The sequence below is a fragment of the Lethenteron reissneri genome, chromosome 50 (assembly GCF_015708825.2).
Source record: "Lethenteron reissneri isolate LAM-NWPU_2019-01 chromosome 50, ASM1570882v1, whole genome shotgun sequence".
NCBI classification, from domain to species: domain Eukaryota; kingdom Metazoa; phylum Chordata; class Hyperoartia; order Petromyzontiformes; family Petromyzontidae; genus Lethenteron; species Lethenteron reissneri.
The window spans coordinates 818,980-843,869 of record NC_083828.1 but is presented as its reverse complement, the minus strand read 5'-3'; the positions used below and the strand labels follow the sequence as shown (position 1 = coordinate 843,869).

The following is a 24,890-nucleotide window of genomic DNA, read 5'->3' as shown; positions in this document are numbered from 1 at the left end:
TTATTCTCCGAATTTTCCCACGCATACCTTTAGTTAAGTCGAGGATAACCCCACGGAAAAAAATAAGATCTGCAATGTCTGGCCCGGCGGAAGCGCGTTTGCCGATTGTCGCGGAGGATCATGGTTCAAATCTGGCGGGCCTCCCCGGTTTGGGTGCAGCGACCGGCAAACACCGTGCGCTCGCCTGCTTCACGATCCCGTGGCGCCATTCGCCACAGAGGGGCCCGTCGCGTTGTTCAAGAGTGGCTCCGGCAAGTTGACTCATTGGGGATCGCACATACACGGCAAGATTGCCCACTGTGATAGCGCCGCGCTATAAGACTGGCACGGGATACCAAGCGTACTCGCGGACTGTTGTTGTTGTTTGTGGGAAGCAGCGCCGTGATTAGCACGCCGTGTGGGCAAGACATTTCTAGGAACTCGCGTAGAGAAGCGCGGGAGACTTTTCTGCGCACGCCACCTCCTTGTATTTTTTGGCGACTTGAGCAAGGTCCTCTCTCCGGTTCCCATCCTCTTTCAGTGAGGCTGAAGCTGAACCCTCACTGAGCCTTCCCCGGGTACAGATACAGAAAGAATGTTTTTATATTTTGTACAGGGAGTGATGGGGCCATGGTTAGCGCGCGACGCACTGAACCCCCCCCCCCCCCCCCCCCCCCCGGTCGGTTCGAGGTAAATTCCTGGTTAGAGAGAATACAAATCGCTGGCGAGTGTTCATCTCGCGTCTGAACTGGCCATGTCACTTCACCGACCCCCACTGACCAGCGTGGTGAAGTATAGCCAACCGGTAACCGGCAGGGCGTGCGGCGGTCTTCGTCTCGCAGAGAATTGGCAAAGGATCCGTAAATGCGATGATGATGATAATAATCTACTATCGCGTAACCATTACCCCCCAGCCCCCCATTATCACCAAACAACCGACACGACACACACACTACTTTACTCGGCAGCGTGGGGTGTATTTGGAGAGAGAGGCTCAATTTGATGATGAGAAACAGAAGACCCATTGGGACTGATGGGAGATGTGTCCGTAGCTGCCAACTGCGACACCCGTACGGATCAAAGGCGCGGGGGGGGGGGGGGGGGCGGACACTGGCAAAGGAAACAAAAGCTGAAGAGTGCGCAAAGAAGCGTGGAGAGAATTGAACGCTTGGGGAGAGAAGCACGCGGAGCGGAGGCCAAACACAAATCGGAGGCATCGCGGTGACCGTGGGTAGCGAGTAAAGCCCGGGCACAGACCGGCGGCGGAAGGGCACGCGTGTGTTTTACGTGTATGTTGAGCTTCTGTCGCACCCGACCGAGTCACACCGCGCTAATCGGAGGTGCGGGGACACGGCGGCCAAAAGAGAAAGCGCGTCGGAGAGGCCTGCCACCGCGGAGATGGAGCGGTGAAACAGATCCAATGCGCGTCGTCGTGACGGGGTTGCCACTAGAGGCTGTGACAGTCACGACGGGGCTAATACGGTAATCATCGAATCCTGAATCGAATCGCCGCTGCTCGGCCTCCCCATATCCCAGTGTACGCCGACCATCAGACCTCAGAAGCTAAGCAGAGTTGAGCCCTGAGAGTGCTTGGATGGGTGACCGGCATGCACGCCCGGTTGGCGTGGGTTCTGTTTACACGGGGGTCAGCAGAGGGCAGCGAGTTACAAACCCCCCAATTGTTGCACCTCACGGCCAGGTACGGTCAGACGACCCCCTCCCCACGCTCGACTCGCCCGGCCCTCATCCAGCAGTGGATCGAGCATATGCACGTACCGCTCTCCCCTGTTCCCCACCCTACCTCTCAATTCCTCCCCCCCCGCCCATTGTCCCCCCCACTCTCACCCATGACCCTGGGGCTATACCACAAAGCGTACGTCATGCGCCCTGTGTCACGCATGATGGATTGGCCCGCCGAGTTATGGGCAGGTAATTCGGGGTTTAATGTTTAACAGAGCCCGTGCCGGGGCGATTGATGAATGCTTTAACCGCGCTGCCCGGCGGAATCCGGGCTCGCGGCGTCCGGCCGAGTGTGGGTGCCCGGCAGCCCCCCACCCCCTCCTCTGGTGGCCGTGATTCGAGCGCTGGGAAAGAGCCGCGTGCGTCATGACGCGGCCAGAGTCTCGAGCGTGCGCGGAGTTGTCGATAGTGGCCGCAGTGGCCCCCCCCTCCACCACCACCACCGACGCTGATCGTCGCCGGCATCGGCACGCGTCGCGAGCGGCTCGCGTTGCCGCGTTGCCGCGTTGCCGAGCGCCGGGGAAAGTGCGGAGTGTGTGCGGCCTGTGCGCAGGAAGGCCAAGAGACAAACAACACGGTGCACTGCACAGCCCATTTAAGGAAAACACACTTGCAGCTCAGACACACAAAGATCCCTCCCCCCCCCGTAGCCTTAACAGGCTGTTGGGGCAAATGTTGTTAGCGAGCACCTGTGAAGGCCGGGAACGGCACACGGGGGGTGAGTGGCCAGCACCACGTTATGCCGCCTTGTCTCCCCATTGGAGATGTTTACACATCGCACCAGGTAGACATTTGAGGCTGAGCCGACCTAGTTGAAGCCCAAGACCGGTTCAGATAATCTTTGCTGGTGTTGGCCATGAGCTGGAATTTAACTCGGGTGGCCGGGTTTGTAATCACTACACTACCGCTCTGCACGCACACACACACACGCAGACGCATATACACACACACACGCAGACGCACGTGCACACAGACGCACGCACACACAGACGCATGCAGACGCATACACATTGAGACCTCCTATTTGATGCGGCCCCCGTGTTTATCATGTATTTATTTTCTCTCAGCCACACCCTACCCTAGGTGGCCCGAGATATGAGCATCCTCCTCCCTGCACACCTCACGACAGATGTAGGCGTAGGTCTATTCATTGGAATAAGTAAACAAATACATCTGAAGCAAGCTCGGGGGTTTTGCCTGTGCAGGGTCTCCCCGTTGTATTATAAATATTAAGCGTTTCCACTCCCGAGGTTATGAGGCTCCCACCCACGTGGCTTTCAACATCACTGAGGCAGGACGTGGCGGTCTCAGAAGGCCCCCCCCCCCACCCTGTGTCTATATTAAGCTCGGTAAGCTCGTGATTCCAAAGGTATTCCTCTGATCTACACTCGAGCTACCGCGTCCACTTGCACTCCGACACTCTCCGGGCGAGATTCCAACCGCGGCAGGGGGACAAGGGATGGACAGTATCACGACGGGCCCCCAAAGCGCCGTATTAAACTCTGAACTATTACCGACCTCGCCTGGTGTGTACAGGAAGTCGTGGGCTTGATCCCAACCTTGACGCCTGCTGTATATTTGGAGTGTACATGTTCTCTCCTTGGTCGCGTGGATTTGTCTCCGGGTCCTCTGGGTTTTCCCTCCACGTTGAGAATCGACGTGCGTCTGGGGAGTATTTGGCTGCTCTCAGTTTCCACGGGACGTTAATCCACTTCGTTGAGCTCTCATTTGTGGCCATGTCGCTTCGGAAAAAGAGCTACATAGCTGAGTGGGCCTTACCTGGTGAAATAAAAATAGTAAAATAAATAAGAGGGCCACCCCCCCACAATGCCATTCGCCAGGGAGTCTGACCCAGTGATGGTGAAGCGACGATAACATGTCCCAAGTTCTGGACTCGGAGTGGAACCAGGAGGTGGTGGCTCTCCCAGCACCACGCTGGCAGCTGCTGCTGCTGCTCCTGTTCTCAGCGGTGGAGGTTACGGGTCCCCCTCGCCACCCTCTCCACCGCATGAGCCTGCCATGAGCGGCGTGGCGGGAGCCATGGAAGCCCCACCACCAACAGAGCTCGGCAAGGAGCGGGGAGAGCGGCTCTGATCCGTCAGCGGGTTGACAACGGCCGTGCGCAATTATTAGCGTGAATATAAATAATTAAATAATTCGCACAAAGACAACATCGTCTCCGCCACCCGCGGGATATCGACGTCGCCGTGTCGTGGACCCGGAGGCGCTGCCCCTCGCGGCACGACGCCCCGTCCGGTCGGCCGGCGGGGCGCAGCGCGGGCGACGGCCGCCGCTTCGATTCGCGCCGGGGCCGCGCCGGGGCCATCGGCCACTGGGCTGGCAGCGCCGATCGTCTCTGTCATGGGCGGGGTGGGGGGGCGGAGGGGATGGAGTCGTCGTCGTCGTCATCGCACGCGGCCGGCAATGATGGGAAGCGAGGGTGATGAAGGCTGCGCGGCGCCGTCACGCAAATTGTCTGAATGAGCGGGGAGTGTAGGTCGCGGAGTGGGAGGGGGTGGTCGCTAAACAAAGACAAAGATGCCCCGTGTAGCCTTGACAGGCTGTGGGCGCAAGCGCTGTTAGCGAGAGGCACCTACGGAGGCCGGCACGGCGCACAAGGAGGGGGCGGATGGCTAAAACCACGATGGGTCACCTTTGTCTCCAGAGTGGCAATGTTTATACACCGGGTACTCATTTGAGGCTGAGTCGACCTAGGTCGATGTACAGACACGCTCCCACACAGAGCAGTGGTGGCAGATAGGGGTGGAGGGGGTGAAGCGTTTTGGGCAAGCGTCCCCCTGTTTGAACCCCAAACATCGGTATTTTATGGATGTTTTAGCAAACAATACATGGAATGTTTGTGTATGTATATTTTGTGATTGTAGGGCCCTTTTAAAAAGCATGATATTTAGAGACTGAAAATGTCTGGATCTGGTTCTGCCTCTGACAACACACACGGATACTCTCCGTAAACGCAGAATCACAATATTCATTCATCCTGGAGAAATCCGATGCGCTCAGCGCAGGTCTTGGAGGCCGCGTTTGGGAGCTGTGCTCGCCGCTCGTTTCAGACGTTCACGGTTCGAATCCAGCGGCCGCCCTGGTTATTGCTGTGGGTGCAGTAACAACAGTAAAACCCCTGGATATCAGCTTCATAGCTTATCGGATTCCTCCAGTGTGAATAAAGATTCTGATTCTGAACGAGACTGCACACCCTCTGCTGCTTCACACAGCGGCCGTGAAAGATCCCCTCAAGATTCAAATTGGCTACATTTTGAATATTACCAAGTAAATTACTCCTTTGGGATTATATCTCATTGGTAATCATCGCCACCTACTCGCAGACTAATGCCCCGGGTCACCTTTGCGAAAGACACGACATCCTGTTCTCACCCGGTTCAATGAAATCAACTAGAAACCGCTCGATGTGGAAGATGGTAGAAAGCGTTGTTGTGGCTGCAGCATCGGCGGCTTTTTCCACAATGCCGCCTTGACTCTGACCGCCGACATCGACTGCTGTGTCAAGCGATGTTAGCGAGCGCCTATTAAGGCGGGCACGGCACCCGAGGGGTGAAGTCACCGACAGCACCGCGCCCACCCACCTTTGCCACGGTAGTGCTGATGGTTCCAGGCCTCACGAGCTATTTCTATTCGCGGAGTCGAGCCGCTGGTCTGTCCGTGTTTGATGAAGGCAGGGAATGTACACGTACAGTACAACGAAGGATGTCCCTGCACTGTCCTCCGCACAGCTGTGCAGAAAGCCTATAAGGCCTGTTATGCAGGACGGTCGCGGATCCGAAGCGACATTTCCAGGCTCGGCCCTGCTTGGCTTCCGAGCTCTGACGAGACCGGCCGTTTTGCAGCCGGCATTTGCCGATTAAGTTTAAGGTTCTTTGAATACAGTGTGTGAAAAATACTTCTCCATTTGGTCGTGAAGCGGTGATAAAAGTGCTTCCTGAATTGGGCCCTGTTTTGCGATGCAATATCTCTTGCGGGAGGGGAGTTTTGGGAAACGCGATAAGAAAAGTGCCGGTCGTGACGGAGAGGGGAGGGACTGAAAGCCTTGCTCCCTTGCTCCCGAGGCTCCCGTCACATGGAGAGCGCCGCGATTTTTTATTTTCAATCGCACGTCCGCAAATATGTATTTCCATGAATAAATCGCTAACGAAGTAGACCGCTCGCATGCTTGAGTTAACGACAATAATACAATGAAACCAAACGGCTCGACCTTGCTTTTCTGAGGCCGCAGCGAACCTTTCCGAGATGACTTCTTAATCCTTTGCGGGCACCCGCTTAGCAGCCGAAAGCAAGCGTGTTGCATCACCTCGCACACGCTCGCCTCCTTTCGCCACACAGTTGCACAAACCGTGGCAAGTTGCCTGCTTTTACCGAGCTGCCTCCGCCCGTTATAGACTTTGGCTGCAACGTGACATCAGGAAAAAGTGGCACCTGAGCCCAAGGATTATCTTGCGTCGAGCCTCGGTTACCCGCTGCTTCTTTAAAGGTCACGTGTGACCTTCTAAGCGGTTCAAGTCCAGCTGAAGGTCCAGCTCGGCGACAGGGCTCCAAGTCATAGGATTTTGAGTTTGGAACCGCCCCTCCCCAGCCAAAGTAATTGTGGCAAATTCATTATTTTCTCTGAGGAGGTTTTTTGCGCTTGTACCTGCTGTGCAGCTCTCTACCGATGTGTTTTTTTCGGTTGTGTTGCTAGGAACGGTGTCCCGACTTTTTCCTCCACGTGCTGCAAGCTTCTTTGGGAAATTAACTGAATTTTTCAACCCTGAAACGCATTTTGAAGTTGATCAAATAAGTACCTCTTTGCAAAAAGCCACGATAACCTGACCGTCTCCTGACATAGGAATGTGGATTTTTTTTTACCACTGGTTCAGGACCACTGACAGAGATAGTTGCTGCACCCACGCTTTGCTATAGCAGAGAAATACCCTGAGTGTTTGAATAGTTGAATACAAGCTGGTATCGGCCCATCCTGTGAATGTTTCGAAGTTATGAATTTAGCAAAACTGTCCTTGCATGAGTGACCTGAAATCTCGTCAAGGCTTCGCCTTCCACCACCAATTTTGGTCACGGTTTTTTATTTATTTACGTGGGTCAAAGGTCGTATGTCATACATCTACACATACAACCGTTTCGTCAACCCACTGAAAAATTATAGCCTCCCCATGCTGTGTGGGTCATCATAATTATGGTTATTTAATCACACCTCACCAACCTCGTCAGTGCTGGTTGCTAGAAGAGCAGCATAGATATACAGTACAACAATATATTTTTCTGCACCGCCCTCTGCTGCCCGCAACCTGCCTATGACAAGCTGGCGTGCATGGTGGTCACTCATCCGTGCATTTTGCAGGCTCAATCCTTCTTATCTTATCAGATCTGATCGGATTGGGTGCATTCTGGGTGACTTGCTCACAGGCGAAGTTTCTCAGCGTCGATGATTGTGCACGCCCCGGGAGGGTGAGTGTGCTGCAAGTCCCGCGTCGCTCAGTGCCATCGCGTTCTCTCCTCTCCCTCTGCGCCGGCAGATGACCGCGCGAGACCGGAGGCGGCGCACCGGGCAAAGTGGATTGACGACGCAAGCGGCCAAACCTGGCGACCCGGCAAATTCGACCGCCCGGCCCTAACCCTGACCCGGCCGCACGGCCTCGGCCTCGGCCTCGGTCACATCGGCCAGACCCAGCTCCCCATCCACGGGGCGCACCGGCGAGGCCACAGGGGCCGCGGGCGGCCGCCGAAGGCCCACGAAGACGTCTCCCCGGCGGCCGCGGCGGCCACGGCGGCCACGGCGGTGGCAGCGCCCAGGGACGAAGATCCGACGTCCGTGGCATCCGCCTCGAGGGGACGTCTCCCCCCTGCAGGGGACACGGACGACTCTGAAGGGACGAGCGGCATTTCGGACTCGATCGAGCGCGTGGTGCGGAGGGCGGTGCTGCAGTGCCGCTCCCTGCCGCCCTACCGAGGGGAGCCTGCGCCCGATAACGAGCGGGCCGGGAGGAAGCGAAAAGTCGCGGCCGCGGTCCACAGCCACCAAGGTGGGTGGCGCCGATACAGCTCCGCAATTGTGCAGACTCACGAAGATGTTGGCTGGTGTTAAAGTGCATTGAGTCATTCCCTAGGAATACTTTTTTTTTATTCTGCAATGCAGATTTGTTTTAATTATGGCAGTTTAAATATTGCGCAGTAGGGAAACACTTTTACAGTGTGTGTGTATTTTTTTCCTTTGAGAGGAAACTATGATTTTGATTAATGTACGTTTTATGATAAGGATGTTCTCCCGATTTCAAAATGATTTAGAAAAAATCTGAAAATCAGGCCCAGATTATGAAATGTTTTTGTTAAGTGTCTTCTTAATTCTTATCCCCGGATCTGCCCATCGACGTTTACCTGCGCCATGCGGAGTGAGCGGCATATTGTGGCCATCGTTTGGGCCCTGCACAGGGGGGGGGGGGGGGGGCGTTTGTGCCGTAGTCGCCTCCCCACTGCTTTCGTGAGCGCGAGTTCGATGCCGGGATCTCGGCCGCCGAGGTCACGGCGTTGATTGCGCTTGTGCTCGTGACCGAAGGCCGCGTGAGACGTCGTCATCGCCATGGCATTGTCGCAGAGAGTGACGTCAGATAAGCACGGTTGTATGTGTGTATATTATAATCGGAGGTGCGGGGAAGGACAACAACCTAAACACAAATAGCAGTTCTGAAGAAATTAGTTTTCAATCTAGATTATTTCAAAGTGCATAGCTCCAGTGGCTTCATAATATCGGAAGGAAGAGCGTTCCAGACGGCCACAAAAGGACATCTGAAAGCACGCGATTCAGTGACAGTCTTTGTTTGATGGCTACATACAGTACGAAAGAAGTTCAATACTTTCTCTACGTCACGTTGGAACTTCCTGCCAAAAGTGGAAAACGACCTGATGTTAAATTGCTTCTCTTACATGTGGAACTTCACGTTTATAATTGCTAAAATGATCAAATATAGTGCATAAACAATGAAAGTTTTTGAAATATAATACATATTGAAATACGAAATAGTATCCAATATTGGTCATAAATATCTAAAAATCCAATGACGGATTTCCCTCGCTTTAGGAGGTCGATGCATTCCAAACAAGGTGCACAAAGTGAAACCCCACGAGACAGCTGCTTGCCGAGTAGCGCACACAGCACACACACACGCAATGTTGTCCCACGTCCGACCACATAGTCGCGTATGAGTGAATTCATACCGCATAGAGTTAATTTGGGGTATTAATGGGTTAGCGCCATGTACGTGAAATTGCACAAACCGACCTCGCGTAGAGCGAAGGAAACCAGTATCTGGAAAAATGTCAATCAAAACTATTTTTGTGTATGAGGAGCGGTGGTGCGGTGGTGAGCACACTTTTCTCTGAACCCCGCGGCTTGAGTTCTATTCCCATCCAGGGCCAATTATCAGTGGCGATTGATCGCTGAACTGGCCATGGGCCAACTCCGTCTTCACCAGCCTGCGCTGGTCAAGTATGGTCATAGATTAGCACGGCTGGCCACGTATCTATTATGCGAACAAGTTCACATACATAAATATAGAGATCCCCCATGGCCAAAGGGTGTTGTCAGGGGTGGGGGGGGCCTTCCTGGTAAACATGGGCAAACGTTGGTTCAACCGTTCCAACCCCATGCTGACCGATGGCCGAGTGTTGCCTGTTTATTGGGTTCATCCAGCCGTGGGAGGACAAAGGGCTAATAATGTGGCGCGTGTTTTTGTTTTTGTTTCCATTTCAGGAAGGACTGCGATTCTGCATCCTCATCCGTGTGAGAGAACGGACCCAAAGTCGCACTTACCGTTCAAACGGAGGGAGGACAAACTTAGACTGGTCACGCAGGAGCACTGACCGGGGGAAGGTTTCGAGGCCTCCTGGCCTTGCGCGGTGGATTTCGTGAGAAGTGAAACGGAAACGAGCACTTGATGACGTGGGAGCGACTCCTGCCCAGGATTTGCGCGGATCCCATTCCCTGTTGTCCTCGGGCGCGTCGCCACCGTCCCTGCGGAACTACAAATGCAGCGGCTTGCATTGTGGCCCTCTGTTCGGTCTGCGCAGATGGTGAAGGGTGCGGGGGGGGGGGGGTCACGACCACGCAAACAGAAACCACGACGACGACGACCACAGCATCGGCACTGTGGGTGCTGGTGCCACTCGCCCACCGTTTGCTGATCAATGCACTTGGAGGATCTAGGAAGAGCAGCAGAGCACGGGGGAGTTTCAAACGTGTGAAGAAGGCTGCAGAGCGAGCGACGGCTCCCAGCTGTTGGACTGGAAAACACACGCTGATGGCCACCTTACGGCACCATTACAAAGGCAGCATCATCATCATCATCAATCGCCATCAGTGCCAGCAAGACGCTCATATAAGTGTTTTGCACCCGTACCCTGTGGAAGTAGCGATGTGAAGACGGACTGAGCGACGGACCGCGAGCGGACAGTGGCGTCTGCCGCCCTCCACTCGCTATGGAGGTTGTCTGAGGATGGGGGCATAAAAGGTCCAGTCTTGCCTTAGTGACGCGTATTTTATAATTGTTCATAATTGTTCAATTGTTTATAATTGTTTAACGCTGTCCACGCAGATCTTGGTGGAGAGAGCGAACGTCAACGGACGCAACGCGAGATTTAAAACGGCAGCGGGTTTCTTTTTTTAAACGAACGTTGGCAGCTTTTTACGTATTACATAAAAATAAAGAATATATTTTGAATCTGATTTAACGAATTGCGTGGAAACCATGGACAAGTGAGTAACTTATACTGTGGTCGTGCATCTGTAGCATTTGTCACGAGTAAGGTCCTGAGTTCCGTGTAGGTGCGCGAGGTTTTTTTGTTCGATACATTTTCGTAAGCGACATTTTTCGCCGGCCAAGAAAAATCGAGCGGTTCCAAACTCGGCTGATTATCGCTCTACTTGCACTGAATTTTGTTCACTCTGTTTTTTTTTATTTTGCATTAATAAAATGTTGACCTTTTTAAACTCGCCAAATGTATTTCTAATTTGCCGAGTTTAAGCCGAAACCAAAAACAGTCCAATCGCTACATCTGTGGCTTCATATCGGAGTGCAGGGTGTTGGGATTCATTGCTCACTACCGTGGTAGAGAATGTAGCAACGTCATCTTTTCTACTCACTCTTCATTGTGAATCTGTGACGCGCAGTAAGTAAGCCATTGGTGTTCATCATAAAAGTACGTGATCTCTTCTCGAGATTCTATAAGAAACTGTTTGAATCCCAATATTATCCTGGACACGAGATGTTCCATCTCAGCGCATTTTTCCAGTGAAATATTTCGATGAATCGAATAACTTGCTGGTATTTTAAGGTATGTACAAGCAAGTAGACAGTGGCTGCTCTGTGGGAAGACTCAAGCCACCCATAGGAATGTGGAATTTCCAGCACTGCCTTGGGGGCTGTAAACAGGAGCTGAGCACAAATGCCTCGATTATGATTTTCGCAGGAAAATGGAAAGTGGGTTTTGAGAAGAGAGCCATCAATCAAGTCGGGTTTGAGATGCATACAAAATGAATAAAATGAGTTTTTAATAATTTAAATGTCAACTAATGAAACGTGTAATGCCACTGATAAGCAATGTGACAAATGGCATTTAAGCATCTTCAAGCATTAAGAATGTTTGTGTAAATCAAACCACTTGGATTCAGCCAGTTATGTTGATCTTGCCGCGATGGCATTCACGGGGAACAGCACTACCACGACCGACGGGCAAGGTATCGCGACAGACGCGTTGCGTCGCCTCATTGTGCCACTGCGGTTGCCACCTCTACGGTACAAAAGCCGGGACCGGGTCGTGGGAAGAGCGGAAACGCTGCCCGCTTGTCACGAGTGGCGTGGTAGCATCATCATGATCATTACTCTTGCTCGGAAGGACTCGCAGATTTCCCAGGACAGCCGCTACCTCCGCAAAAAGTGGGATGTCCCGGAAAAGCCAAGGACGATGTGAGAACGCGCAACGCAAGAGCTCTCAGAGTTGCGTCGGTGAACCCGGAGAACGTCCGTCCGACAGTCGCGCTCGCAGACCGCCGTGATGGCGCGAAGCGGAACGTTGTCGTGATCGTGGGGTCGGTCGCGAGGCTCCGTGCGGTCACCATCGGCGGCACGAGACTCGCCGCGCTCCGTTGCCGGGCCCCGCGCCCCGCTCCGTCTCCCCTTGCCGCTCCCAGCTGTTCGCCCTTGTTGAGGCCCTTTCCAATCGGCTAATGCGCAAGTCTGTGCCAAGACAGACGTTGTTTCATTCGAATAGTCTCAGGACCCGTGAGTAGTGTCTTGAGCACTGCTAAGGCACCTACGATTAGCACGGTTGGCTACGTTCGGTGCAAAAGAAGTTCAACATCCAAGCTGCCATTCTGGGAAGCGATGTCCCTGCTCTAGGTGCCACTGTACAATACATGTATTGAAGGAAATACAAATACTGAAGCGGAACGTCCGTATGGCTCACAGGTCCCGCCGCTGACTGAGAGCCTGCATCGCGGCCGGGTCACGCGACGTGCGAGCGGTGAACCGGGTTCGCAGGCGTGGCGAGTGAGACATGGCCTCGGTTGCAATCGCCAAATGATGGCACGAAAAAAAACCCACCTTAGTATCATGTGTTGAAGACTATCACTGTACAAGGTAGCAGCAGATACCCAGCACTACAATAACAAGTGCAAAATGAAAACTGAAGACGCTTGAAAATTGTGAAATAAACACAAAGCCAGAATTAGTTACACGTTGAATGCACAGAATTGTATAGATTAGTTTCAAGACGAGCTCTAAACATATCGACAGACCAAGTAGCACTTAACTAGACTCAATTCCCGCTCTGAGAATGAAAAAGATCGGTTTCGCTCTCATCATTCATCAAACAAATCTTGTCGCGGTGTGGGAAGGTGCGGGAAGGCGTAGGAAGGCGTGGAAGCACGTGGGAAGGTGCCACCGCGACTGTGTGAATGATGTAAATGCCACTTGGAAGGATATTTCGGAAGTCCTGTGAATAATTCTCTTCTTCTTGTTTCTTTCGGTAAAGTCACGTAGAAGGGAAGTAATAAAATAATAAAAATAAAACATAATAAAACAATTCTCACGACGTTTCGGCTACAACGCAAGCAGCCGTCTTCAGGTGAAGAATGAGACACTACCAAACTAGGAGCTTATATATAAGCTGCATTGGGGGTTGAAGAGCGCCTTAACAAAAAGAATGTGCATGTGAAGAGGAATTTAGCATATTCATGGAAAATGCGTAGGCGTTGGGCGGGGGGGTGTCAAAGTCATATTATGCCCATGCATTATGCAGGATCAGCAGCAACCAAGGGGGGTGCAGGGATTAGCAGTAACAAAGGAAAGGAATGTTAATGATATGTAGCTGCAGTTACTCAACAACCACGTAGAAAACTAAAGTATAAACTACATAAAAAACTAAAGTATAAACTGCATCGCACCATCAGTATACTTACTATACTCTATAATAAGCTGAGTTACTAACAGCAAGTAATACATTACAATTCTACCTCGTAAAAATTCTATAATATGCTTCCATCTAAACCTTATTCTCTTACATCACACGAGCATATACCGTACTATATACTGCCATAGATAAACCCAACATTAAATTATATACTGTATTGCTGTAAACCTCTCGCGCACGCACACTAACGAGATGTGCGCTGCTCTCTGAGATGTCCGTCTGGTTTTATCGTCTGGATTCGCCCGCCTCGAACAGAGAGACCTTCCCTGCTAATCCGTCAAAGCACTCAGGTTCCCTAGAACCGCCTGACGTTTATCTTGCCGTGAAATTGTAGTTCATTTGAAAAAAATCGACCGAAGTCAAACAACAACAAATAACAGCGGCGATTAAAATCTTCAAGGGAAATAAAGGCGCGGTCATCACTTGCCCTCTGCAACCAAATACCACGCGTCAACACCGGAGATGGCTCCGCTGGGGCGGGAGTGTTGCGCTGTGTGGTGGGAGTGTTGTGGTGTCCGGTGGGAGTGTTGTGCTGTCCGGAGCGAGTGTTGTGGTGTCCGGAGCGAGTGCTGTGCTGTGGCAGTCGCTCCAAGGAATCGTTTGACGGCCGTGAAATTTGCCAACTCCAAGACGTGATGAAGGGCTCAGGAGCTTTAACGAAGCCGCCAACCATGACCCGACCCAGTCCGCTGGATCGCCGCTCTCCTCCACCCCCTCCCCGATTGCCCCTTGCCCACTGCAGCCAGACCAACCCCCCCTCCCCAGGCACCCACCACGCACACAGCCCCCCCTCTCTCGCTTGCAGCAGACGCGCGCCTCTCTTCGTCTGTGGGACCCTTTGGACAAAAACACGGCAGGAGCCACCGGTGCATGCAGTCGCGTCTCTAGCCCCACGTCCACCCAACCACCATCCAAGTCGTAGCGATGTATTCGGTTTACCCCCGAGACGGGCTCACGAGAGCTCCCTCTCGTCGAGGCACGTCTGCCAGCCGTGGCGTGAATTCGATATTGAGGGGGCTGCACAATTTCACCGTTACTTGTCCGTCAAATTCACTTCCGTTCGTTGTTTGTACGGCAACTCGACTGAGCTCGCCTGAACGCCGAGTCCGTGGCACGCGCAGCGGGCGGCCCTCGCTGCGTCGTGGCGCTGCTGCTGCTGCTGCGTGGTGGCGCTGTGTGGTGGCGCTGTGTGCTGGCGCTGTGGTGACGCTGTGGTGGCGCTGTGTGGTGGCGCGTCTCCCCTTCGGACGGGCGGCGGCGGTGCCGTTGACGGCGGCGGCTTCGCCCTCCGGCCCGCGTGAGACCCCCGCGGCGGTCCCAAGTGTCGGCGTGCCGGGCTGCTCCGGCGTCGCGACAAGCGCTTGCGGTCGCCCTGCAAACGAAGTGAATCTCGCGGCGCTCGCGACGGCGTGCGAGGCAACCCTACGGTTCTAATGGCGGTGGAAGGTTCACCACACGCGGGGGGGTGAAGGCGCCCTGGAGGGTTTTGTTTGTCAAGGATGTCACTGTGCTCGCGATCCCACGCGGTGTCAAGTCGCTGCAGAAGGGACGGCTGCATCGATCGTGGCGCGATGCCTCTTCCACGACCCGAGTCAATGTTCGTAATCACGGGGTTTGGGTCAGATCGCGTGAGTGTAAATGTGTCGTAACCCTCCACCACCCGACACAGCCAGTAAGGGTTGTCACGTAAACAAAACGCGCCAATTAGTTTACTACTTCAGCCCAATATTATCGGGCCATTTGCCTAGAATTGGTCGTTTCGCCCGATGATGCTGGTTGATGTAATTACCAGCGAAACGTCGCGGTACTCAAATGATGAAGTTGTGGATTTGCTCTCCAACACAGCGGTGGGCTGGAGTAGTCACTAGTTGGCGCGTTTAGTTTACGTGACAAACCTTGCTGCCTGTGTCGGGTCGTGGAGGGTTGCGACACATTTATACTCACGCGATCTAACCCCAGAACCTTTATTATACATAAAGCCGACTACGTGTTACATAATCAATATACGTAGTTTTAAAACTACGTGGTGAAAGTCGCGGCACCTCGTGTCTGTGGGGGTCACGCCGACCCATGATGCATTAGGCGCGAGACACTCCGCGACTTTGCAGGTCGTGCGAGCGGCGTGCTCGCGTGCTGGACATCGCAGCAGCAGGGGAGGGCCCGGGTTGTTTTAAAACGGAGCTGTCGGGGGCTGAGCTCCAGAAGATGTAATTCTACGGGGCGGAGAGGGGATGAGGGGACGGATGTTTGGAACTTTTGGCGGCTGCCGAGGTTGCGTGGCGGTGGCGGTGCCGGTGCCGGTGGTTGGGTGGGTGGAGAGAATCTTACACAAATATTACAGGACAAATTGAGCCCCCAGTGCAGGTCATATAAAGCGGCTCTTGTCAGGGAATTACAATGGGAAGGTGTCGCGCCAGTGTCTTATCGTGGGCTCGGCAGCGGCAGCGGCAGAACTTCTGTGCGATCTGGCGTCACCGAGGGCGGCTTTCACTCGCGTCGCTTTGTCGTGGCGGCCACTTTACTGTCAGAAGGTCGCGCGTGCGTTTTCACGGCGAGCGGCAAGCCGTAGGAAGGACTCAGACGAGAGGATGTGGAAACACAAAGCTGAATGTCGATTCCCGCGTCAGTCGTGCGCGTTGTGGCCCTGAGCAGTACACGAGCCGAGAGCCCCAGCCCCTCGTGGTCAAGCGCGCCGTGACCCGCGCCGTGACCCGCGTCGTGACCCGCGCCGTGACCCGCGTCGTGCAGCGTGTGTGTGGGGTGTGTGTGTGTGGGGTGTGTGTGTGTGGGGTGTGTGTGTGTGGGGTGTGTGTGTGTGGGGTGTGTGTGTGTGGGGTGTGTGTGTGTGTGCGTGTGCGGCGCAGGCAGCGGTGGCAGCACGGGCCACGGTCTATCGTCGTGTTTACAGAAGAAGAAGACTGTTGACTAAACTTTACACTTCTTTGTACGCGATCCCGTCCTGCTATTTCCGTGGTTTGTATATAAACAAATACAATAAAGAATTGACGTGCGCGTGGGAACTGCTGCGCTCTAGTGCTGGGCGAAGGTTCCCCACCGACGTGTTGCCAACATGGACCGACTCACTCCGGTGAACTCGCTCACCGGAGTGTGGCCGTCGTCTCCTTATCGCCCCTCGCTCGCTGCCTGCGCCCGGGGACCCGGTCTCGTCTCATCATCCTTGAACACTGTGATCATCATCAACCACCACCACCACCACACTGCAAGTCACAACAACACACACCCAATCAACTTACCCACTCACCCATCCATCCATTCATTCACCCACCCAACCACACAAAACACAACTACAAAGACCCCCCGTATAGCCTGAACAGACTGTTGGGGCGAGTCCTGTTAGAGAACACCTATTATACATACGGCACACGAGGGGTGGGTGGCTATCACCACGCTCGGCCGCCTTTGTCTCCCCAGTGGCGATGTTTATACACTGCACCATGTATTAATTTGAGACTGAGTCGAACAAGGTGAGGCCAAGAACCGGTTCATACAATTGTCACTGGTGATGGCCGTGAGCGAGAATCGAACTTAGTTTGCCGGGTTCGTAGCGCAGCGTGCTAACCGCTACACTACCGCTCCTCAACCACACACCGACCCACTCACACACCGACCCACTCACACACCCACTCAGTCACTCACTCACTCACACACTCACTCACACTCACTCACTCAGTCACTCACTCGCACAATCACTCACACACCCACTCAGTCACTCAGTCACTCACTCACACACTTACTCACACTCACCCACTCAGTCACTCAGTCACTCACTCACACACTCACTCACACTCACTCACTCAGTCACTCACACTCACTCACTCAGTCACTCACACACTCACACACTCACTCAGTCACTCAGTCACTCACTCACTCACACACCCACTCACTCAGTCACTCACTCACACACTCACTCACACACCCACTCAGTCACTCAGTCACTCACTCACACACTCACTCACACTCACCCACTCAGTCACTCAGTCACTCACTCACACACTCACTCACACTCACTCACTCAGTCACTCACACTCACTCACTCAGTCACTCACACACTCACACACTCACTCAGTCACTCAGTCACTCACTCACTCACACACCCACTCACTCAGTCACTCACTCACACACTCACTCACACACCCACTCAGTCACTCAGTCACTCACTCACACACTCACTCACTCACACTCACCCACTCAGTCACTCACTCACTCAGTCACTCACTCAGTCACTCACACACCCACTCACTCACACATCCACTCAGTCATTCACCGAACCCACTCACTCGCCCACTCACTCACCACACTGCCGGACACAAGGCTCCTCTGTCGCCTTCTTCGCTTGCACCGCTCAACTTTGTAATTCCCTCCGTCCATCGTCTCTTCTCCCGAGTTCGGACAACCTCGCTCGCTGAAGGCGCGCGGTGCACCCTGGGTCTGTCGCACCTTGAGGCGGGGCTCGCAGGGCCAGCTCAGACGTCGCCCTCCGCTCATGATGATGATGGCCACGGCCACGAGTGGAACTCGGATCGCCGTCGTCATGTCGCGGTGCACGAAACCACTGCGCCACCGCTCCCCAATGGCGAATGCACGCGACCCTGAACCCCGAATCAATGTTACAATTCATAACTATGACAACACCACTCTCTAGAAAGGAAACGTATATAACAAGGCAACGTTTCGGGCAATGGTCCTTCTTCATAGCGCGTAAATAGACGAAAGAGGTTAAGTTCGTTTTCCGAAACGTTGCCTATTGTTTACGTTTCCTTTAAAGTGTTATTGACGATTGCGTGGAATGGTTATTCGCTGGTGTTTGCGCACCACTGCCAACGCAGCAGCAGCAGAAGCAGCACAATCCGTGCCATCGTCGTGAAGCTGGCATACCTCGCTGCTCCTTGTTGGCACGCGACTGCAGCATGCAATTATGTTACAATAATTTGATCTCTTGCAGTACAAATACATGTCTACAAATAAATACACGAAGAAATATGCCCGTAATTTCAGTGGCGCTTGTTTTAATGCCAGCCCTTCAAAAGTGAAGTCTGCGTTCACGTCTGGCTGGGTGTTTCCCCCCTTCAGGGGAAATGGTAATTAACGTCTCTGCTGCCATTATTGTTTCAATATTTGCGTGTTTTTTTTGGGACTAAATTACTAAACGCGCCCAATGTTGTCTCCTCAGCAGCAACGCGGCCCCGCGTGAGGCCGCGTGAGGCCCCACGTGAGGGGAGCTCCGACTCTCAGCGGACGCACCGACAACCTTCACACCAAGACGAGTGATGATGGCCTCTCTGTGGCGTTGCTTAATCGCCGTGGCACCTTGCATCGCATCTCTCAAAACATTCGCACTGCCCCTGTGCACCTAGCCTGTGAGTGGGCACGAGTCTTGCCAGTCGGTGGCGAGATGGCCACTACCTCGCCTGGTCGGCGTCCGTGCATTCTCGTTGGTCTCGAGGGATGCTGCGGTGGTGTCGCGGTCAGCGCGCTGAACTTGCAATTCAGATGTCGCCCGATCGATGCCATCTCGCGGCACGGCATTTGAAGCGACGGTGCAGATATCTTGAATCCACTCCACCAGCGCCTCTGCGCACCCCCCGCGGTGTGAATCGGTTCACCACAGTCAATCTCCGGGTCGCGTGCGGTGGCGCAAAGCGTGGGGACGTCCACCCCCCCCCCCTTGTGAGATATTTGACCATCGTGGACGAGTGAGGCTCAGAGTACCCTTTAGAGGGGCTCCATAAGAGCCCCCCTTCGTGGAGGCCACTTCCGAAAGCGATTGCAGGGCTGCACCATTACCATTAATAGTCAAAGAAACAGCAAATATAAACGTGAACGACAATAAGCATTCGTCTTGTAACTGTTGAATTGTGGTTTAGTAGTTGTCCTCCCCCCGCACCTCCGATTAGCAAGGTTAGCTACGTACGGTGCCAAAGAAGTTGAACACACATTTACCGTATGCGTTTTCTCCATTTCCTTGAACCATATAACCAAGTTGGATTTCTCCCAGAAAAACATTGAAAGAATGCGATGTGGCATGGGATCATACATACGAGGGAGAGAGAGAGAAGATCAGGTTGGTCGATGCTTCGCCCAGCTGGTTTTCATTGAGCATCCGTCCGTTTTGATTAGCGTGTTCTCCTGAAACGTCGGCATTTATCCTCGAGAATGTCACGGCGAGGCCCTAACCAGGGCAGGGAAACGACGACCCAACAGAGAGACGAGAGAATCAAAGCGAAATCTTCGTTGCAAAAAAAGAGGCGAAGTCTCCAAATTCCACCCCCAATAATCACGTAGTTATTGAAAGCAGTCAAGTGAAACTGAAATGGTTGAACAGAAATGTGTGTTTGCTCGTGTAGGATGCGACTGTGTTGCCGCTGGAGACGACGCGATGGGACGCGCGCGGCCGCGGGCTCCGTGGCAGCGCCGCCGCCGCCGCCACTTCAATGGAAAGTGTTTGGGGTTTCCGCGCGCGCGGGAAGCGATGGTCTGAAATGTTCGAGTCGCAGAACTCACGCCACTGCACTTCGCGTTGTCGCGTTTCACCCATTGATGTCGATGGCCAATGTTTTAATGAGGCTCTTGTTTTGCAACCAATTTCGCATTTAAAAAGTTGCTGCCTGTTGATTGAAGTTGGGTGCAGCGGTGGGGCGATGTCATGCATCACGAAGCAGCTCACCTGAGTCTGATTCCCGGCCACGGCCAGCACCAGTGGTGTGGATGCAACATTCTAGATTTGAAGCTTTCGTGACTGCAAGGATTCATACTCTTAGGTTTTTTTCGGTAAAACATAAGAGTGTGTATGCAACATATGAACGGATTATGGCTTTCCATCACCAACCAAGTCAGGTAAAACAACCGCCCCCACCCTCCCCCCCGTGACTGACACGATGTGGGGAAGCCTTCCCCCGTTCACTGGGCCGACATCGGGCTGCGCATTCAGCAAGAAGCGCCTGGGTCTGACTCCTGCCGCTGGCGCTTCTCTGCGTGCAGTTTGTCCATTATCTCTCTCCCCCTCGGCTCTGAACGGCGTTCCTCTGGGTCACCCTGTTTCCTCCCATAGGAAACAACAAACGATACAATGACGCTGGTGTTGGCCAAACATCCGAAACCTGAAATTACCTGCAAATGACTTCATTGTAATTACACCCAGCAGCAACATGACCCTCGATTGCAAAAACTTGGCAGGACCCTCCTGAAACTAGTCTCGAGACTCGGCGAGGATTCCCTGCCGAAGCGGAATAATAAAACAATGTTGGGTGGGTGGTGGGGGCGCACATCAGCACAGGCACAATACATCTTTGTATTGTTTCTGTGATTCTGTGCGATTGTTGCAATACACGTATGTTGAACTTTTTTCGCACCGTACGTAGCCAACCGTGTTAGTCGGAGGTGCGGGGTGAAGGACAACAAACTAAACACAGAAAGCAATTCTAAACAAATTTGTTTATAATCTAGATTATTAATTACAAATGCGTAGCTCCAGTGGCTTCCTAATATCGAAAGGAAGAGCGTTCCAGACGGCCGCGGGAGCACACCTGAAAGCGCACGATGCGGCGACCGTCTTTGTTCGATGGCCAGCAGCCCAATAGTAATATACTTGCACCCAGTGTCCCAGAGCTGGCGATGGAAGATCCAGGTTGGTCCCAGTGCTGGTATCCTCCCGCACGGCCGCTTCACTGATTGCCTGCCGAAGCACGTGGTAGCACATGCATCACGTGGTAGCACACGCATCACGTGGTAGCACACGAATCACGTGGTAGCACACGAGGCACACGCATCACGTGCTAGCGCTTTGGTTATGGCGTCAAACATAATTGGTGTAGATTTAGGGTGAAGAGGGGAAATAGCGCATTAAATAAACTGCCATGAACGCAATGTTTAACTTTGTTCCGTGTAGCCGATGTCAGCGTTCACATTCCGCCCTCCGTCTTATTCACGCACCAGGATGTACGTAGCCGTGGAGGTACAAGCCCCGCTGCACCTTCTGCGCAGCACCAACGCTCTCCGTTCCCAGCAAGGAGAGGAGGGGCAGAAGGAATGATTGGGTCAACATGTTGCGGATGAGAGGATGATGATGATGATGAGAGGGTAGGGGGGACGTAAGAGAAGGAGAAAGCAGGTAGGAGCGATCAGAAGTGAGCTGCACGGAGCGGCATCTGTTTTCACACGGGGCTGGGCAAGGGGAGCGATTCAGAGTGATGGTGGCCACACATGTGATTTAACAATGCAATTTACCGGAGGCTTGAGCTGATTTAGATTTATAGATTATGATCTTAGATGTATAGTTATAATGATCCGTTCCCGTGTAGGAGTGAGATGGATGGCGATGGCGCGGGGAGACATTCATACAGCAGTGGATAGACATTGGCTGATGATGATGTTTATGACAACGCGTATATTATTCGCTTCTGAGATCTTACCAGATCGGGTAATTTTGGTTTTCCATTCGTGCTAATGATGGCACCCATGCGGTCAGGAGCTAAGTGCCCAAGTCGAGATCTACTCGACCCGAGGAGGCCTCAGGAGAGGGGACATTCGCTGTTCCTCCTCCTCTGCTGGAGGAGCCCAGACTGCGGTGGTTTACTTTCCGGTCCATAGTTTGGGTTGCTTGGCCACAATCCCACTGTGGCTTGTCAATTCTCTGTTATTTAATCATAGGCCCTGGATACATAAATGCCTGGAAAAATAAATGGCATTATAATTAATGTAGCGACATATATGTTTTTGCCTTTAGAATATAAATGTGTGTGTGTGGACGAAGTCCAACCCGCGCTTCCTAACCCAGTTCCCAAACGGCGCTGAGCTCTACACAGCGCCCTTTGGTGCATCACCCAGAAAATTAATCTAGTTCGTCTTATTCCTCATTTGAGATGTCTCGTTGCATTAATAGATTTGTTAATCGCGGGGCATTGAGTGTTGGCTGTTGATGCAATTAACTGGGAGTCGAGTAATTCACAAACAGTGCCGGGGAGGGCAACGCGCACCCATATGGTCGCGGTCGCGCATTTACGTCGAGCGTAAAACGGATTAACATAAAAAAGAGTAAATTAAAAACTTGACTTATTTTGACTGGAAAGTAATTGGTTAAGAGTCGCTCTGGTTTTTGCCAGAAAATTCGTAGGCGAAGCTGTCAAAGGTTCCATTATATTGCGTCTCGCGCATTCTGAATCCTTGACTGTTGCCTTTGGACTTGAAGAAGAAAACCCCCCCCCCAGCAAAACGAGACGAGGGAATTTATGAATTGGCAGTCTTTTGAGGGCCCCGTGAGGCCTGCTTGAAAATATCGGCCACAAATTCTGGTTCCACGTGCCATATAAATGATGTACATATATACACACACACAATGCATATACACAATATATACACATCATACATATAGACTATCTGCTTTGTGCTGCTTGACCCCGTTTCGGGGTGGCGTCGCAATGCTGTGGAATAAGGCGGCAGTAATCGCCTTGGCTGCTTCTCTGACGTGGGCTGCGCCTTTACGGGATCGCGAGTTCGCATCTCCGTCTGACTTCTTGGCGGTGCTGGGGAGAGAAGGGTTGGCCAGAGATGGACTGACAAGCCACGGGATGGACTGTCACAGTATGATGATGTGTGTGGAACTCAATGCTCTTCATCGTGGAGGAAATTGAAAATGTACAGCCAGTTTGTCAAGCCACTGCTGGATGAGGGCCTCAGCTCCCACACATGCCAAAAAACCAAATAATGATGTCATCCCGTCGGAGGCATTCAACAGAGAGTGCACAGCAAGGCAGAGATAAACCCAGGCGGTTGACAACGCCACCTACATTTATGAGGCCAAGATTTGCTTGTCTAGGCGAGGCCTGCATTAGGCCTGTGAGTTAAACGGTGATATGTGTTGAGATGTTGTTACCCTTATTATTGTTTACAAAACTGGTTCATAGAAAAGCAAGTTAAGTGCCAAAAAAAGCACAGTATTGCAACTCGTGTGGCAAGATAGACAGACAGTGGGTACTAGAATGTCCTACCAATGAGCCCATAAATTGCACCTCTTTTTTAAACACATGTAAGATTTAAAATTAAATTTCATTTTGCATGCCTCAATTTTGTACAAATGTTTGCGCGGAAACTTGGATTTCATCCAGAAGCAATATGTTTTTTTAATACTTAAAAAAATGTCATCCCAGCCCTTGCAAAGTATGGTTGGTTGGGGAGAGAGATTCTGGAGGGAGTCGGAGGCCTTTGCTGCGTGTGTGGGAAAAATTTGAGGATTTAAACTGCCCTGCAGTTCACCGAGCTACTCTGTGATCTGAGACTGGCCAGGTTTTGTAACTCCAGCTCTGTTTTATTTAATCAAAAGAATAGAGCGTCGGAAAACATTATGTTACGGTAATTTCAAGGCTGCTTTGTTTCCGGTTTGATCATTTGAACCCAAACTGGTGTCCTTTGGAGCCTGGCGGCTTTTTTTATTCTCCTGCTTCTCAGTTTGTCTGTCATTTTTTAACGTGACGGAAATTCGGACTGCCAAGATCCGAATGGCCTTTGCCAAGAGTTTAAATTCCGGTGCTTACTCCTGACAGCGTTACATACATTTCCACCCTAGGGCAATCTTATTACACTTATTAATTGGCTTCACATGTGCTGGTAATTTAACCTAGATAAAGCGCACTGCCTTGCACGAATCCCCGTTGTCACCGTGTTAATCAGCTGATCTGCTGCAGCCCCAGCAAGTCAAAGTAATTACCTGACTCGTGATCAATCGAGCAGTGCCCATCTCCTCTGTAGAATCCTGAGTCAGTTTTTATTGAAAATTACACATTCCTATGGCAAGGGTGAGTCCATATTCGTCTTTCACCGCTGTTGATTTTCCGACAAAGTGGTACTATTTTAATCACCCACCCCGGAGTTATGATGGGCTGAGTTTGACTCACAACCAGGTTTTGAAGTATCGACTAATACTGGATGTACTCATTTATACTGCTGGGGTGGCAAATTCTGGATTGCAAGTCCAGCGTGCGAACCATTGCACCATCGAGGCATCAACAACAACAACATCTTGGAGTCCTTCATAACTCGGGTTGTGTTTTCATCGTCGATGGCGAATTTAAATCGCTCGTACAATTCCGAACAACCGTGTTGCGCGGCGTGCATTAAAATAATTAGCGATTCTATTTTTTTCTGCTGATCGTTCATTTTCTTAATTATTTATGAAGCCGGGGGGGGGGGACTGGCGCAATAGAGCACGCCCACAGCGAGTTGGCAACCGGCCACTTTTCGCATCGAAGACAGAATGTCAACATTTTGAAGGGCACCGCCACACACAACATGCTGCTTAGGGCCGGGATTAAGTTTGATGGGGGGGCGGGCTGATATAGGTTTTGCCCCCCCCCTTCACACTCTTTGTACATTTAAATTCCTCCCCCTTGACTGTTCCAACCACCACGCGTGCCCGATGCCAAGCGCGCTCCGTCGTTCCCCATTTTGGTTTCGAAATGCGATGCTCAAATTGTAAAGCTGGATGAATGAAACTATTTTAATTCCATCGCGAGTAGTCTTCTTATTTACTCGTGTGTACTACTACCCATAGTAGTAGTACACATGCAGTAGTACACATGCAGTACACATGCTACTACCCATAGTAGTGGTACACATGCAGTAGTACACATGCAGTACACATGCTACTACCCATAGTAGTAGTACACATG

The 24,890-nt window shown here is 52.3% G+C and overlaps 1 protein-coding gene across 1 annotated transcript in view; it reads left to right on the top strand.

The window, feature by feature from the left end:
- Positions 1–10,853, top strand: part of LOC133355173 (uncharacterized) — a 92,136-nt gene extending 81,283 nt beyond the window's left edge. Inside the window, exons 5-6 of the mRNA XM_061572515.1 lie at positions 7,263–7,769; positions 9,494–10,853. Coding sequence (XP_061428499.1) covers positions 7,263–7,769; positions 9,494–9,603 — 617 coding nt within the window. The 3' untranslated portion in view covers positions 9,604–10,853. The remainder of the gene's footprint in view (positions 1–7,262; positions 7,770–9,493) is intronic.
- Positions 10,854–24,890: the final 14,037 nt, after the last annotated feature.